The sequence below is a fragment of the Leguminivora glycinivorella genome, chromosome Z, assembly GCF_023078275.1.
Source record: "Leguminivora glycinivorella isolate SPB_JAAS2020 chromosome Z, LegGlyc_1.1, whole genome shotgun sequence".
Taxonomy (NCBI): domain Eukaryota; kingdom Metazoa; phylum Arthropoda; class Insecta; order Lepidoptera; family Tortricidae; genus Leguminivora; species Leguminivora glycinivorella.
Window position 1 is genome coordinate 11,808,231 of NC_062998.1, and position 18,410 is coordinate 11,826,640.

Consider the following 18,410-nt stretch of genomic DNA (forward strand, 5'->3'; position numbering starts at 1 on the left):
GGGCGCGCGCCGGGCTGGGACTGGGACGCGCTTCTGCGCATGAGGAGCGCTACCGCCAGAAAGGCAATTTTCGCCTCCTCCAACACGCTTCTGTCCGCGGTCAGAGAGTGGGACGCCAGTGGCCTATCCCACAAAACTTTACAAGTGTACAATTCGACAAAATTGTAGCATTGTAAACAAACACATGTAACACAACTATTACAAATAAAACCGGCCAAGAGCGTGTCGGGCCACGCTCAGTGTAGGGTTCCGTAGTTTTCCGTATTTTTCTCAAAAAGTACTGAACCTATCAAGTTCAAAACAATTTTCCTAGAAAGTCTTTATAAAGTTCTACTTTTGTAATTTTTTTAATATTTTTTAAACATATGGTTCAAAAGTTAGAGGGGGGGGACGCACTTTTTTTTCCTTTAAGAGCGATTATTTCCGAAAATATTAATATTATCAAAAAAAGATCTCAGTAAACCCTTATTCATTTTTAAATACCTATCCAACAATATATCACACGGTGGGGGTGGAATGAAAAAAAATATCAGCCCCCACTTTAACATGTAGGGGGGGTACCCTAATAAAACAATTTTTTCCATTTTTTATTTTTGCACTTTGTCGGCGTGATTGATATCCATATTAGTATTAAATTTCAGCTTTCTAGTGCTAACGGTTACTGAGATTATCTGCGGACGGACGGACGGACGGACGGACGGACGGACGGACGGACGGACGGACGGACGGACGGACGGACGGACGGACAGACAGACATGGCGAAACTATAAGGGTTCCTAGTTGACTACGGAACCCTAAAAAGGTAATAGTGTGGTGTGAGTAAGATACATGTCACCGACCCCTTTTTTAGCATGGCTTCCATGCTTTAGTTACACCACAGAATATATAAAAGTACAAGTACAGAAGGCTCACTCTCAACAACCTGTCAACGGACTCCATGCGACATTGAGTTCTATTGCGCAGCGTAAAGGTTGTCAAACTTTACGGGCCGCGAACTCGCGGCCGTCGAAATGTACGGAAGAAACGCGGAGTGAGCCGCCCCTGGTTATACTTCCGTGCGCGTGACATCGTCCATCGACACCCCTCCTCCCTCCCGCCCCGCCCGCAGCGGCGCCCGGTGTCTCCGCCCGCCTGTGTATCGTCCTTCAATTTCTTTACATATCGAAACTTATTACTGAAGAAGAAGGTTCAAATTGAATGAATACAGGTGTATAGATATTTATGTAGCTGACCGTACGATAAAAAGTATAATTCATACACTTAATTGTAAAAATGTAATGTATACGGATTAATGAATTTAATATAGATAGGTAATTATTGATATATGGCAAAACGAAGGAAATTGTTTACACCTCCGCAAATAAGTATCTAATGATATTTTTTAATTTACCATGTTACTTCACGTACCTAGTACCGTACTTATTTTATAAACCCTAAAAATGTATATTGAGTTTCTGCCACAGACCACCATGTGGTTTCTGCATATTCTGCGCTGTGCATAGAATTTGCAGAGACATTGCAGAGAGCGCACGCGGACACCGGTGCGGCGCCAGTGGACGCGTCTGTGTGCGTGAGCTAGGTATGCATACAACTACAACTGCTGTAGGCACCGCCCCCCTCAGTAGATCGATGCGATAACATCGATTTAAACTTCCCTAGCTCGTGGCGCCCACCATACAAAATTTTTGCTAGGGAATTTTGATTCTTATTGTACTTGAGATTGAATTCAATTTCAGTTATTCGAAAAATATTAGAAACAAAAAAAAATATATTTTATTTGTTTACATGAGAGTTAAAATTCCATTGAAATCATTATGTACTTTAGAAAGTACATTCGGCGCCACGAGGCTAGATACACTATCACCTACAAATTCGACACTCAAAAGTGTCCGATCGCTTAGTTGCAAATGTGTGCGTCTAGTTGACAAACGAAAACTTCGCAATGTAGTAAAAACTACTTTAATTTTTTTACAAAAACAACGTTATCTTAGTAATTAAAGTTCAATTTCAAATGCAAGCAATTGGCGGTTATGGCATTAATAAATGTGATCATCGCGCAAGCCATAATATAATATTACCGCAGGTGGCAGGTGTGCATATTTTTAAACAAATCTACGTCTTATTGCAACCAACATAAGTTTAATTCAGTTCGCGCTGCTGCGCGGTAGTTTAGATCGATGCGATAATCCATCGATAATCAGATAATCACCTAAAAACGCGACGAACGCCGTCCACTGCCGCGATCTAGATAATGAATATGACACTGAATTGTGCCACAGACCAATACAACAAGACGGCCCTTACAGGGCGACTCGCGGTCACCAAGCATACGACAAATCAGGTTTATAAAAGTTTGAACGCGTGCGACACCGATCAGTAGCGCCTAGCGCCCAAGTATACGACCCGCTAACAGTGTTCGTGTCCGCTCGGGAAAAAATCTTAAATAATCAAATTTGGTTGCAAACAATGGTCTGTTGCAGCATAAAGTGGTGTGGCAAGTCTTCTAACACTTCTACATATAAAAAAGACTAGCTTTTACCCGCGGCTTCGCCCGCGTAATAAAAGTATTCATTAAGATTTTCATTTGGATCCGTAGGGACCGTAGGTTTCTCTGTAGGTATATTTATCTGCGATTATTTCGATTGCACATAATACTTTTGCTTGCAATGATTGTAGAAATATTACACATCGACCACAGCGTAGGTAATTCTATATACGCTGGGGAAACCTTTATAAACATCCCACATAGCCCGTATTTCGACACTATGATCGGTGGGTAAAAAGTACTTTTTTCTATTATCCCTTACAATTTTTTACATTTTGCTTATACTTATCGCAAACGTAATCTTCAAGCAAGCAAACAACGATCGTCTTAGAGCACATTGATTGTAAGAGACCGCCGACCGATTATCCGTATCCCGCTAACGATACCCATATTATCCGTATCCGTATCGCTATCGCTATCGCTATCGCTATCCCTATCCCTATCGCTATCCCTATCGCTATCCCTATCGCCATCCCTATCCCTATCTCTATCCCTTATCAAGATGTTTAATGATATAATACTTTAAGTTCTCGCGCTTTGTACACATATTTAAAGTCACATACAGGTCGAACGCGATTAATTAACATTATTTTTACCTTTTTTCCCAACGTTTCGGCCAGGTTGCACTGGCCGTGGTCGCGGAAAACTGACGTCCCAGCAAAATGTCACCGTAGATGTTAAACAACACAAAACTACCCGATATTAATTTATATAAATGTTCGGGGTAGACAAATAAATATAATCTACCCGCTTTTAGTTAATGTTTATTTCCCACCATGTTTATTTTAAAGGTAAAAATAATGTTAATTAATCGCGTTCGACCTGTATGTGACTTTAAATATATGTTTAATGATTTCTTATCAAGTGCTAAAATATAAAGTTTCATGGTTTTATCATTTAAAATTAAGAAATCCCATACAAACTTTCAACCTCTTTTTCAACCCCTTCATCCCTTTTTTTCGAAATAAAAAGTAGCCTATGTTCTGTCTCAGGGTCTAAAGATTGTCTGTTCCAAATTTCATCAAAATCAGTTGCGTGGTTTAAGCGGGAAAGCGTAACAGACAGACAGACAGAGTTACTTTCGCATTTATAATATTAGTATGGATTAGTATGGATTAGTATGGATAGTATGGATGGATGGATGGAATAACATTCCACAGTTAAGTCAAATTAATTATTTTGTTGAATATTGTTTATTATCCGCGGAGTTCATTTATACTGGTCAATATGGTTGTACTGAGCGGCGCCGAGGCGCGTCCATCCCTTTTTGCCTAGTTAACAATGCGATATGCTATCCCTTTCACGTAAACGACTAGGGATGGGGCCATGTTAGTTTATGTCTGTTGCGGGAACTTCGTACTACCGTTCGTACCATGTGCTACCATTTTATGAAATATTAAAAGAAAGCAGATTTGTAATTGTGAATCTGTAGAGTCTGTAGTGTTATTTAGTTGATTGATTAGTTTAGAATATTTAGTTGGTAATTTAACTTAGTAAACGTAAGTAAAAATGCACAGTTTAGTTACCTATTATAATTACTAGAATGATTTTTATTGAGGTGCTGTCACAATCATCATCCTTCTTGCGTTATCCCGGCATCGGCATTCGCCACGGCTCATGGGAGCCTGGGGTCCGCTTTGGAAACTAATCCCAAGATTTGGCGTAGGCACTAGTTTTATAAAAGCGACTACCATCTGACCTTCCAACCCGAAGGGTAACTAGGCCTTATTATAATTTAATTATAATATTATAATTTGTTGCAAAACAAATTCACCACAGTACTGGTACCGGTACCACACCTCGGACACACACAGTGTAAGCTCGTGTAGGTGAACGCGTAATATGCTTGTATGCGTGACATATGACAGGTCGACTGTTCGCGTTTTTGACAGACGGTAACTGTGAGGTAACCGAGAGGGGGTGGGCGGCACTTTCAGCGAGGAGCGGGAGTGGCCATACTGTATGATAATACTCTTTATTATACTGTGCCGGTACGGTACCATTGTCTATAATAGACATGTCCCATTCCCATCCCTACTGCTAATCGTAAAGGCGCGCCATTATTTGAAACGACCAATGGCAGCACCGCTTCACCCCGCAAGGATTGGTGATTTGCGTCTCGAACAATATCGCTTGCATTAGGCTTCTAGTGGGGTGTTCTGTGGAATTGTGCAAACTATTGGACATAAACCGTGGACGTGGCCTTGAGCGTTCGGATGAATCGGATGGTGTCCTAATACCGCAATCTGGTCGCGCGACCGTCGCCGTCACGTCTCATCGCATCGTCTACTTCCATATCGATAAGGTTTGATTTCGTATGCGTCGCATCGCCGTCGCGCGACCATCGCGCGACCGTCGCCCATGCAAGCCATCGGCTTATCAGTCGCGGTCGTTAGCCGCGTCCGTCAGACGCGTCCCATAATTTGTTTCAAGCTTTATACACAAGTTTTCTTTTCAATAGCAATAGCTAACGTAACACTTGGCTTGAGTAATAAAAACTGTATAGTTAAATTAATGAAATATGTATAAGTAGGATATTGAAATCTTCTTTCTTCGTTGAGCCATCACAGCTAACTTTAACTTACAAACGGTCTTAAGCACCTGCACTTCTGAAGGCGCTTAAGTCATTTTTGCTACTAAAAAAAAACCACAACGTTCTATGAACATTGGTCAAGTGCGAGTCGGTTTTCGACTTTTCCATACAAAGAATTCATGAGCGCCTGAACGACTATGATGGCAAAGTTAACGTTTCGCACTTTCAAGACTTTACGTATATATCTCGGAAACGATAAGAGATAGAGCTAAATGGACTTCAGATTTGGGCTTTCCGTGGCACAAATTCTATGTTTTCGTCAACAGACACCTTTTTTTGGACCGATTTGAATAAAATTTTGCTCAGTCAATTTATAAACGGTCTTAAGCGCCTCCTTTTTAGTAGGAACTTAAGTCATTTTGTACAAATGAAAAAAAAATTGAACAAGTTCTAAAAAGAAAAAGACAGAAATGAATTTCTTTATACCTGTCCAATGCGCTTAGACAATTTTAAGACGTTTAGTAACTACTTGCAGCGGCAGTGAGTGAAATTCGTAATCTGAGTTTTTATCTCTTAAGTCCGACTTACGCTTGACTGTAGATTTCTAATAGGTTTTCCTGTAATCTACAGGGAGAGGGCTATCTCGTGTATTTTTTTGAAAATTTTACGCTAAGTAGTTTCGGAGATAAGGGGGGGGAATGGTCATTTTTTGCTTATTTTCTTAAATTACTTCTAAATTACCAAAAGAAAAAATATAAAAAAAATATATTTCAGATGCTGATAAAATGCTCTTTCATTTGATATGTAACACAATATAGTTTTAATAACTTTGATTTTTAATTTTCAATTTTACCCCCCAAAAGTGACCCCTGTGATTAAATTTCATTTAATTAAATTACATGTCCGTCTTTGGGCCACAGGCTTACATACGTGTGCCAAATTTCAAGTAAATCGGTCCAGTAGTTTCGGAGAAATCGGCTGTGACAGAGGGACAGACAGACACGCGAGTGATCCTATAAGGGTTCCGTTTTTCCTCTTTGAGGTACGGAACCCTAAAAAGTATTCGTTACAAGTTTGAAGTATACAAATAATTTACTTTTGTGGAAGCATATCACAAAAAAATAAGGTTTGTCATGACAACTACAAAATTGTCAAATTGTAGATGTGTAAATATACAAATAAAAATTTGTAAAGTTTGTAAGTTACAATTTTAAATATGTATGTATCAATTTATTTAGCTTCTATGATTTTGAAGGTAGTTTCACTCCGTTTAATAAGGAATTACGCTTATTGTCTAGTGAAGAAGAAGACATAAATGATCTATCTCGCGGCCATCATGTGCTAGGCCTGCCTTTCGATCGGCGTCTAGCGGCAACGATTGTCATTTCGGCTTGGCCGGCAGATTCGTTATCTAGTGATTAGTCTGATATGCCTATATCATTCTCAAATAAGCGTTTACTTCGTTAATCAAGTTCATAACTGATTTATATAGCTGGTTATCACGCAAACTATCCACAAACGTTGTGTGCGTGCTCGCTATGAAGCGCGGGACCGCATTACCAATATTTATCTTTCCGCTCTACTGTAAGTCACCATCATCCTTGCATTATCCTGGCATTCGCCTCGGCGAGCCTGGGGTCCCCTTTGACAACTAATCCCAAGATTTGGCGTATAACGAGTAGCAACATTCTTCGAATGAGCGACGGCTAACTTTCATTGTTTCTATTATCATATTTTTACGACATATTTTTACAGCATGACGAATACATTAAAAAAAATGGCATTCTGTTTAGTCCGTCAGTTAGATCGTTTGAAAATACTGAACACATATTTTTCGCTTTATCTAATGAATGAAAAAATACAAAGATATAGGGCATCTAAGTTCCGGAGTGGGGGCTTGTGACGTCACTGTTAGGTAAAAATTGTACTTAGGCGTGACGTCACGCAAAACTTCAATGCACTGTACAGTCATCATTTTTCGTTTACGAGAAAAAAGAAAAAATACTTACGTCCAAAATTTTTTTTTAGTCGTCTCGCCTATTTCCACGCTGGTGCCCAATAAGGGTCCCCACAAACCTATCGAATATGGAGATTAGAAATAGTCTCCCCTGCTATCGACGCGGAATTGGCTTTCACCGGCCAAAAATCGCTCTATAGAATTAACATACGTACGGCTTCGGTTGCGTCTTCATACAGTCAGCAGCAGAAGTCCCGCAGCGGGCAAGGTGTTCAAAATGAACATGACACGATCTTATTTTTAAGACAATAAGAGCGTGTTAGGATCATTGTGAACACCTTGCCCGTTACGGAACTTCTGCTGCTGACTGTACTAACGAGCGCTTTTTGGTCGGCTAGAACTGATTCCGCGTCGATCATAGAGGAATAAGTAAGGGAAGAGTTGTAACTCCATACATCAGTAAATGCAAGTTATTTGTACTTATAGGCATAGTTAAGTGACATCTAGCGACAATCACGCGTCAACTAGCGTAAATTATCAGTACTGCTACTTGTCAATAGATGTCGCGACGAACGAAGAGTCTAATGCTCATCAATTTTTAGCTAATATTATAATAGTATTAATCAGTATTCTGTTTTCAATTCCTTCTGCTTGTAATATAAGTTGTAAACAGTTCTAATATTAAATTGTTGGTCGACGAAACACTGTTGCCACCTAGTATTGAGTAGTGGTACTGATAATTCACGCTATTTGACGCGTGATTGACGCGTGATTGTCGCTAGATGTCACTTAACTATGCCTATACAAATCATCATTTCAGCCATTAATCGCCCACTGCTGAGCATAGGCCTAGGAGCATAGGTACGCCACTTATCCCGGTACTGGGCTAATCTCATCCAGAACTGCCCCGCAGTTTTTCGAATGTCGTCCACCCAACGAGCCAACGGATGCCAGGCGCTTCTTACATCCGTTAGCGGCCACCATTCGGTCAACATTTTGGTCCACTTGCCATCACTCTGCCTGGCAACATGCCCCGCCCAATTCCATTTGAGTTTGGAAATGACGTCACCCACGTCCCGCACCTTGGTGCCTATCACCTATACAAATAACCCGCATTTACTGATATATGAAAATGAAAATGTTTTAATGTTTATTTGGGCACAAACGGTACATGTTTCTTATAGCTAAAGTAAATACATAATTTATGAACCAATACAGTTGCCACCACTTAATATATCATTAAAGACTAACTAATACGGAAATGAAAATGAAATATTTATTTTTCAAGTAGGCATATTACAATGCGCATATGAACGTCAAATAAAGCTACGCCGGCTCTAACCCTACGCCTCAGCCTCGAGAAGATTTCAGTCTCCCCTCAGTTGGGAGGGGGGTATCCACTATGGGACCGGCAAGAAACTCGGCGGGCAACTTCTTTTCAAAACATTACATCTTATAATTAACATGCATTAAATAACAAGATACAATTTAACATGCAAAAGTATTCATCAAAGAATATGAACAGACTAGGTACTCCATGGAAATTAATTTCAATAAATTATATTATTGCTTAATAATACGTCGTTCTTCTTCAGAGAAAACATATCAAATTGTCACAGAAGAAAAAGATAATATGAATCTCAATGTATGGAGTTACAACTCTTCTTTACTTATTCCTCTATGGCGTCGATAGGTTTGGGGAAACCCTAAAAAGATATGGCAACAACCTAAATTGTACGAACAGTTACAGGGACATTAGAGCAGACCCTGTACGAAGCCGAAAGATTTTACAAACCAATGACTGAAAATTACGACGTGAGGCACCGCGGCCAGTTGAACCTGCCACCCTGTATGAAACAACTCATGAATTGCTGGGAAGTAATCAAGTAACGCATTTGCAATACCCGACAAAAATGTGCCGTTTTCAATTCAAAAGGATATTCCATGCTACGGTTGAAATGTACCTTTTCAGTACAGATGGTGTTTTTTTTACGCACTAGTGCGAGAAGTGGTTCATTATATGCCAGGTCGAAACTTCGGAGGCTCATCTGTACTGCAAAACGTCGTACGATACACGTGCGAAAAGGAAATTCGTAACTCACGAAAAACCGTTATTGTCGAATTATTTGTTCATCTGAGAAAAAAAAACAAATTTAGAATAAAAATGGTGCTCGGTTTTTTTTCATGTTTTTTTTTAATTCTGAAAAATAACAATTGGTTTTTTTTCTATTTGCAACCCTAGTTATCACTCCTATTTCTTTTCTCAGACCGGAACTTTTCTGCAAGTATGGGCGTGAATACAGGCAGGCCCTCGAGAGTATGTGTATGGACCTACGGTTCCAGTGTGTGGAGTTCTTGGGCCCTCAACCGTTCGAGACACTTAACGTGTCAAATTGGGCTTACTGCCCCCCTACCAGAGTACAGCAGTAAGCAATAATAGTACATTATTTATTGTATCAAAATACTGTATAAGTTTTCATCGCGCATATGAAACCTCTTACAGTATACAGGTTTTGTGACATTAGCAACTTTTACTGTCGGACCGCTAATCCATGGGTACTGTCAAAAGGTAGAGGAGAAAATGGTTTTGTGAAATGCCTTCGGCTCGTTTCATATACCCACACTCGTTAATCCGTTAATCGCGTTAACATTTCGATTAACGGATTAACTTTTAAGTTAACTTTAAAAAATAACGGATTCCTTCATCGGGTCCGTTAATCGTTAATCCAGCACCCCAAGTCGCTGCGCCGCATAAACCACGTTCTTACTGCTACTGTAAAAGCCCGTAGTACGGCATAACCTAGAATTTATTGTCAAAAGCAGATCCGTCGGTTATAAACAGTCTAAAGACCAATTGGCGACTTTGGATCACTTATTTGAGATCTTCTAAATCTTATTAGGCGTGCTAGATCGATCACTAACCTGGGAATAGGGTGCAATCATCAGGCATGACAGACAAATCGCGCAACCGACGCATCGAGTTAGAGTCCCGCGCGGGCCTTAGATTACTCTACTAAGTTATCGTGTCCCACAGCATCGAGTTGTCATCTCAAATCTCAATCTGAAGAACCGACGCACCACGATCGCGACCGCATGAATGACCCAATAATTACCAACCCGAAGTAAAACCTAGGATTTAGCCAATCAACGACAGTAAAAGCTCGAAGAGACCGTAATATTACATTTCGGTTTTTTTTTTACCGATTGGCGTCACAGGTTTTAATGGTTTTTGGTGGATACTTAGTAAATACAAATACATAATACCTACAGTGAAGTCCTACTTTTATGACGTGTTAACGGATTATCGATTAACTTTAACTTCCGTTAAATCTACCGAAATGTATCGCTTTAACGATTAACGAAGTTAACTTTTTAAGTAACGGATTAACGATTATCGAAGTTAACTATTTGATTAACGGTGCCCAGCTATGCATAAACCCACACTTGCGTTGTAATGCCCTTCATTATGCACAGTCGCATAGACTACTATTGTTTGCAGTACTAAGCATAGGCCAGTCATAAAATGTGTCAAATTTGAGACTGCGGTTGCGACCTCTGGGGGCCGATTTTTGAGTCTCACTGTCACTAAAATACCGGTTGAAAACGGTGAATTGCCTATTATTTTCAGTGACAATTTTCTGAATTCGAACGCGTGAGACTCAAAAATCGGCCCCCTGGTCAAATGGCTCGCCTTTCGGCTCGTCTCATAAAACAAACACTCATGTTTTAATGCCTCTAATTATGCACCAGTCACATAAGTAACTATTTAGGGACTGCATGGCATATTAAAACAAACAAAATTTGTTTAATTAGATAATATGATATGTGTGTTAGATAATTTAGATATTTAATATCTATTTCAGGGATTATTTGGACCTCCGTCCGGCTGCGGGCTTTGAACAAAGAACTGATTTTGAGTGGTGGAGACATTTACAGACAATTCCTAATTACCAAAGTTTAGGCCTGATCGATGGAACTGTGAATTTCCCAAAGAGACCTTGGTCCTTCTGGGGTTGGTTGGGGTGAGTACATGCAGAAACGTTTAGAGAACTATTGTTTGTTTATTTATTTATAAGTATTCACTGTTGTTCCGTAGGTCAAACAAAGTTGATTTAGCCCGGTAAACCAAAAAGGGTAATTTGTATAGGCATAGTTAAGTGACATCCAGCGACAATCACGCGTCAAATAGCGTGAATTATCAGTACCACTACTCGATACTAGGTGGCAACTGTGTCTCGTCTGCCAAAAAAATAATATTATAACAGTTTACAACTTATATTACAAGCAGAAGGAATTGAAAACTGAATACTGATGAATACTAAATATTGTAATATTAGCTAAAAAATTGGTGAGCATTAGACTTTTCGTTCGTCACGACATCTATTGACAAGTAGCAGTACTGATAATTTACGCTTGTTGACGCGTGATTGACGCGTGATTGTCGCTAGATGTCACTTAACTATGCCTATACAAATAACCCGCATTTACTGATGTATGGAGTTACATATCACAACTCCACCATTACTTATTCCTCTATGCTTAGGATGTGATAAATATTAAACACGAACCTTCTCGTATTTTCAGATGGCACCTCGGATTCACCAGTATAGAATACTAATGGATTACCGAAAGTTATTTGAAATAAATGAAATAATAAATTTTTATTGTGTTTCAAATATGGTACAGGAGTTGTTCAGACAATATTATATTATAAATAACACATATTTCACCTCAATCTACAACTAAAACTAAGTCTACCTATACAATATATGACGACTACATAAAAAAAATGGAATTCTGCTTAGTTCGTCAGTTAGATCGTCCAAAAATACTGAACACATATTTTTCGCTTTTTCTAATTAATGAAAAAATGCAAAGATATAGAGCATAAAATTCACTTCGGAGGCGTGGGGGCTTGTGACGTCACTTCTAAGTAAAAAATTGTACCTAGGCGTGACGTCACGCGGAAACTTCAACGCACTGCCAACAAAGTCGTCGTCATTTTTCGTTTACGAGATAAAAAAAAATACGTGTCTAAAATTCTTTGATAATCTAACTGACGGACTAATTAGTTTTTTTTAGTCGTCTTGCCTATTATGGTCAGGGCCAACTTCAGTCAAAAGATGATATATGTATTATTCTATGGAATAGAATGCTTTTTATACAAGCCAAGATTTTAGTTTTACTTTAAATGTTTTCAAAGGCAATATTTAAGATCATTATCCAGTCTGTCAGATCTTGATACTCATACAAAAAGTGTTTTTAACGTATATTCTTTATTTACATGAACATATTTACATAATTATATAAGAAACTAGGACTTAACTTAAAAGCTAGCTAGTGTCTAAAATAGGCCCTTGAGGCATTGTACCAAAGTGTATTTAGTTTCACTATATAAAGCTGTTCTTTTGCAAGGTATTGCTAGCCTGTCAGGGTATCTCGTATTAAAACTACATATCTCTTTAATACGTCTTGAACAGTTCTGGGTGCATTTTAACAAATAAACATACATACATACATACAATCACGCCTGTGTCCCATGAAGGGGTAGGCAGAGCACATCAAACTACTCAGGTTTCAGTGCCAGGTTGCCAGCCTGTCGCCTACGCCACAATTTAACCCATATCCCACAGTCGCCTTCTACGACACCCACGGGAAGAAAGGGGGTGGTGAAGTTCTTAACCCGTCACCACACGGGCACCGTCACCACACGGGCAACACAAATAAACATATTTCGTAAATATACATACAAGGCACCGTCATTAACATTAAGGTCTTTGAACAAGGGTCTGCAAGATGTCATAATATCAACACCACATATTCATCTGATGCATTGCTTCTTAGCTATCAGCGCTCGGACTGCGTGGTGCGAATTTCCTTACGGTTATCGAATTATTAAAGAAATAAATTTAATTACTGAACACGTGTGTGGCATCCCTTACCACTTCCTTATGTTATTTGTTTTGACATTTGCCGTCAAACACTTGACACTGACTTTAATGTTATGATTAAGGTCCTCTTACACTAATTAAATAATTTATGTATGGAAAGAAAAAAAAAATTTCGAATTTAACGAAAAACGATATACAGGGTGGTTCCTGGTGATGAACCTAACTGCGTGTCGAATATAACGAAAAACAAAAAGATCAGTGTATGTATAATATATTACTACTTGTAAAGTCGTGTACTTACTTAAACAATTAAATTATCACCTAATATTATAAAGCGTGTTTTTCTTATACTGTCACGCCGTGTCTTGCGTGAGCGACGGTCGCGCGACGGTCGCGCGACCGTCGCCGTCGCGTCTCATACTTCCATATCGATAAGGTTTGATTTCGTATGCGTCGCATCGCCGTCGCGCGATCATCGATTCGAAATTCTACTTGGGGGGGGGACCTTACACAGATCACCCTAGCCCCAAACTAAGCAAAGCTTGTACTATGGGTGCTAGGCGACGATATATATGTATATGTACTCAGGTACCAAATAGTATCAAATAGGTACTAAATTTTAGTATGTACTAAACATCAAATATCTGTAATGGTCCAGGGGTCCTGACGCTCACAGGAAACTGGCATATGAACATCATTCATAGGGCTACTAGCAACTACCCACTCTAGCAACAAAATGCTGAGTATGAGTATTCAAGTCAAACAAAGAATTGCAAGATTTAAAAGCAACCATGGAGTTTGTAGACAGTTTTCTCCCATATTGATTTAGCCACATATAGATAGTATAAATTAAAAAACGCGTCCCTCGCGTTATTGTCATGCTATTTTAAGGTTAAATTTCTTAAATTCTCATATAATTGATGATGTTTAATAGTAGTGATTTTCGTGATCACCTGAAAGTTCATACCTTTCTTTAAAGTTACATTTCTTCTGTGCCCCGACCCGTCCCAGTAGCTGAATGTGACCGTGATGGGCTCATCTTTAAGGCTGGCCTGCGTCATGACCCACTCTAAACGCAGCTCCTCTCGGAGCTTGAGGTCTGCCTCCTCTCGCTCCCGGTCAGGCAGGAATGATGTGTCTACATCTGGGTTCTTGCGAATTTTCTTCAATGTCTGAAATGCAAAGTATGTGCCATTTTTAGGGTTCCGTAGTCAACTAGGAACCCTTATAGTTTCGCCATGTCTGTCTGTCTGTCCGTCCGTCCGTCCGTCCGCGGATAATCTCAATGTCCGTAAGGACTAGAAAGCTGAAATTTGGTACCAACATGTACATGTATATCAATCACGCCAACAAAGTGCAAAAATAACAAGTGGAAAAAAATGTTGCATTAATACCCCCCTGAACGTAAAGTGGGGAGTGTTTTTTTTTTTTCATTTCAACCCTAACGTATATTGTTGGATGGGTATTTAAAAATGAATAGGGGTTTACTAAAATCATTTTTTGATAATGCTCATAATTTCGGAAATAATCGCTCCTAAAGTAAAAAAAATGAACCAAAAGTTTAAAAAATACGAAAAAAATCACAAATGTAGAAATTTATAAAGACTTTCTAGGAAAATTATTTTGAACTTGAAAGGTTGAACAGTTTTTGAAAAAAATACGGGAAACTACGGAACCCTACACTGAGCGTGGCCTGACACGCTCTTGGCCGGTTTTTAGGGTTCCGTCGGCAACTAGGAACCCTTATAGTTTCGCCATGTCTGTCTGTCCGTCCGTCCGTCCGTCCACGGATAATCTCAGTATCCGTTAGCACTAGAAAGCTGAAATTTGGTACCAATATGTATTTTAATTACGCCGACAAAGTGCAAAAATAAAAAAAGGAAAAATATGTTTTATTAGGGTACCCCCCCCCCCCCCTACATGTAAAGTGGGGGCTGATATTTTTTTTCATTCCAACCCCAACGTGTGATATATTGTTCGATAGGTATTTAAAAATGAATAAGGGTTTACTAAGATGGTTTTTTGATAATATTAGTATTTTCGGAAATAGTCGCTCCTAAAGGAAAAAAAAAGTGCGTCCCCCCTCTAACTTTTGAACCGTATATTTTTATATTAAAGGAAAAAATGGAAAAATTTACGCTTCCGGCGGGACTTGAACCCGCATCCTTTTTGCAATCCGTGCAATGCTCTTACCAATTGAGCTACGGAAGCCACGCCGGACTTCGCAAATCTTTCCATGCCTTTCCTTTTGTTCACACGTCTTGGGGTGACGGAAGCGTAAATTTTTCCATTTTTTCCTTTAATATAAAAATGTTTAGAATCGTTAGCAGACGTTTCTTTTTAATAAAAATTAATTTTGAACCGTATGTTTAAAAAATATGAAAAAAATCACAAAAGTAGAACTTTATAAATACTTTCTAGGAAAATTGTTTTGAACTTGATAGGTTCAGTCGTTTTTGAGAAAAATACGGAAAACTACGGAACCCCACACTGAGCGTGACCCGGCACGCTCTTGGCCGGTTTTTATTAATTTAGAGATTTTATCAAACTAGTGGGAGCCGAAAACCTTCACAATATGCTAACTTAGTGCTTCAAGTCTGTAGAGGAGAATATCTGGGCACACTAAAAGAAAATTGAGTTAAACTGTAGACTACTACTACTCCACTACTCCAGTGGTGGGCTAAGTACAGCCCGTGGGCCAGCCAGATATTCCTCTGAAAAGATTATGCCTGTCCCTCAAAAGAGTGTGTGCTTGGCCCGCCATGTAGTAATTTTTGGTGTTAATCTCCTCTAAAATTCCTTCAAAGTTTGGCCCCCAACGAAAACAGTTTGCTCACCAAAAGCTTGTTCTACAGTATGTTACTAAGGTCAATAAAAGTTTAAATTTTTCTGACACCACACACAAATTGTTGTGTAATCAATTGAGATCCTGGTGGTGGTGGTGGTGAGACTGGTGAAAAAATTTGATTATTGAGACTATACTTACTGGTTCCTCCTTCTCCCTCCAACTTGTTTCTTCTGGCTCCTTCTTTATCCCACTGGTTTCTGGACCACTGTCTTCTTCCTCTTCTTCATCACACATGGCAAAGGAGAGTGCTTGAATCTGTCAACAATAACTGGTTCAATTAGGATTTATTGTTACTGCAATATTTTGTCAACCTATCTGGCCTAGCCTAACATCCTGGGTAATCCCTAAATTCAATCATTCTGGTAAGTTCATTTATGTGTGTGATGACTACAGGTGTTACAACGGGTTATTAGGTTTAGGCAGTTTAGTGCATGTTTGAGTTAACACTATGCAATAATGCAGTGGTGGGGTAAGACCTAAATTTGATGTGGGCAAGATACAGTTTGCAAGGCTTGCTGATACTAGTGCCAGATACTTGCTAGCTGTTTTTTTATTATTTGCTAGATGAGTTATTATATCTAGGTATATTTATTATTAGATAACCTTTATAAATTCTCAGCAGGGGCGTACCTAAATTGAATCCTGAGCACAGCAAGGTATTCTGAAATAGAATCCCAATTATAGAGGGATTCAAGTGTTAACGCCCATGATCAAAATCAAATCAAATTATTAATTATATTTCAGGTGTTTAGGTGAGGGCTAGGGCTTTCAAGGCGCGAGGCCCCTTGGACCAATACGCCTTACGCCGCCTCTGCAATAACATATTACTAATACTATGTTACACCTAATCAAAGTTAGTGTGTAAGGCATACTAAAGGAGTATATTGTTAGGATACTATTTTATATTTACAATGTTTTAGTAAATAAATACGTTTTTCTTGTCTATCTAAGCTAAGTGCAATGTAAAAAGTATCTGTACTGATTAGTCACGTGACGGGTCACGTGACTGATCCCTTCATCTGAAGTATTGACCGAACTAGTCAGTCAGAGGTGACATCGGAACGTTAACGGTCGAGCAATATTTCAGGTGTTTGGTATTTGGTAATTATAATTGTAAACAGGTCTGTACGTTTTGTTTGTTAAAACAGGGACATAAATGACGGTCATGTGTGCAGTAAAATGCAAGAGTATTATATCCTTTGTGCCAAATAAATGTACATTGTTCGATTACAACCAGCACTGTTTCACTTAATAGTTATACTCCTTTTAATATGAAGATAATAATTTTAAGTTGCCTCATTTTTCAAGAGGTTTTAAACTTTATTATTTGATAAGCCCTAAACCACTGAAATTAAAATTTTGGACATAATGTTAAATTTAGAGGTGATTAAAATGATCATAATAGTTAATAGAAACAGACAAAATGTATATGTCAATGATTATGAGTTCAAACATTTGAACAATCATATAAAGGAACATTTCTCTGAGTAGTAAGCAGATCTCATCATCATCATTGGCTTTCAAGTCTATAACAGACTATTTAAGCAGTGTCAGGCGGGGCGACAACATTTTTTGCGGCTGTGTAAGCCAATACGGGAGCGGCAAACACAACCACAACTCTGGCAGGTGCAGTGTGTATTAGTATTTTATCTTTATAAAGTGTTAAATAATTATAATGTTTAAGTAACAACAAAGAAACAAGTAAGAACAATCAGGAAAATAAAAACAAATTTAGGATAAAGAATTTGAGATAGAAACCTGTCGTTTTTGTTTGTTTTTCTGTGCCAATTTGGCTTCAATTTCCTTCTGTTTTTCTTTCTCTTTTTCAGCTTTCTTTTGAGCTAATTTCTTCTCTCTTTCACGCACAATATGCTCCTGTTTTGCCTTCATTTCATCAAGAGTTACTAAGCCAATAGTAGAGCTCTTCAACTGTTGTTCAACAGCATCGTAATGAGTTGCAAACTTGTTCTCGATGTTGTCTATTTTGAGATCTTCCTCTATTTTCTTCTTACGAAGCTCTATTTCTTGCTGAGCCTTTTCTCGCTTTTTCATCAGATGCATGGCTCTACCAGCCTCTGAAGCTGCTCCTTTGTAGTGTGCCATGATATTTTCCTAATAAATTTCGTGCAATATGATAACACTCACACCCTTAACGTGATAATGTAGTGTTTTAAATTAATTAATTAATGTAATTCTTAATCAGTGCTATGTGAAATAAAATAGAATTTTGTAGAAAATGCGAAATTGTGTCAACCAACAACAATCAATGATGGATGATGTGAGATGTCAATTGTCAATGTCACCGTCATTGTCATGACACCTGAGTATTGCCATAGACAAAAATGGTCACGTTCTGATACCTAGCCATGTCTATCTTATAATACAGTTGTCATATCATATACATATATCATTCCAATCGTCGTTTGATATTAGCATGTTTACTACCTGCGTTACATCTATTTTCTATCTTACCATAAAAGATATATAAATGAATAACATAATTTAAATTTTATATGAAAATTGGAGCACTAGTGCAGCACTAGTGTTCGAGTGAAAGAACAACACAGAACGTACCTCGAAACCATTCCATTTTTTAGTAAAAACGCTGAAATACAACGTGTTTGCACTATTGATCC

General features: G+C 38.6%; 2 protein-coding genes across 3 annotated transcripts in view; one reads left to right on the forward strand and one right to left on the reverse strand.

Moving 5' to 3' along the window:
- The window catches only part of LOC125241970 (protein FAM50 homolog), a 170,074-nt gene extending 152,040 nt beyond the window's left edge, over positions 1-18,034 (reverse strand). Inside the window, exons 1-3 of the mRNA XM_048150689.1 lie at positions 17,533-18,034; positions 15,913-16,029; positions 13,894-14,098 (exon numbers count right to left, since the gene is read on the reverse strand). Of these exons, the coding sequence (XP_048006646.1) occupies positions 13,894-14,098; positions 15,913-16,029; positions 17,533-17,877 (667 nt within the window). The 5' untranslated portion in view covers positions 17,878-18,034. The remainder of the gene's footprint in view (positions 1-13,893; positions 14,099-15,912; positions 16,030-17,532) is intronic.
- Positions 6,402-11,219, forward strand: LOC125241973. Of its 2 annotated transcripts, XM_048150692.1 has the most exons (4): positions 6,408-6,662; positions 8,780-8,921; positions 9,303-9,461; positions 10,899-11,212. In XM_048150692.1, the coding sequence occupies exons 1-4, from the start codon at positions 6,617-6,619 to the stop codon at positions 11,059-11,061; spliced, it is 510 nt and encodes a 169-aa protein (XP_048006649.1). In that variant the 5' UTR covers positions 6,408-6,616; the 3' UTR covers positions 11,062-11,212. The 2 variants fall into 2 exon arrangements, with proteins under 2 accessions (XP_048006651.1, XP_048006649.1); XM_048150694.1 differs by lacking the exon at positions 8,780-8,921 and having other exon boundaries at positions 6,402-6,662; positions 10,899-11,219.
- Positions 18,035-18,410: the final 376 nt, after the last annotated feature.

What these genes read in the sequence shown, in the direction of transcription:
- LOC125241973 (XM_048150692.1), top strand. Translation starts at nt 6,617, where the DNA reads ATGAAGCGCGGGACCGCATTACCAATATTTATCTTTCCGCTCTACT. An exon ending in ATTTATCTTTCCGCTCTACT is followed by an intron (nt 6,663 to 8,779) that starts GTAAGTCACCAT and finishes TTGTACGAACAG; the next exon opens with TTACAGGGACATTAGAGCAG. An exon ending in CCCCCTACCAGAGTACAGCA is followed by an intron (nt 9,462 to 10,898) that starts GTAAGCAATAAT and finishes TATCTATTTCAG; the next exon opens with GGATTATTTGGACCTCCGTC.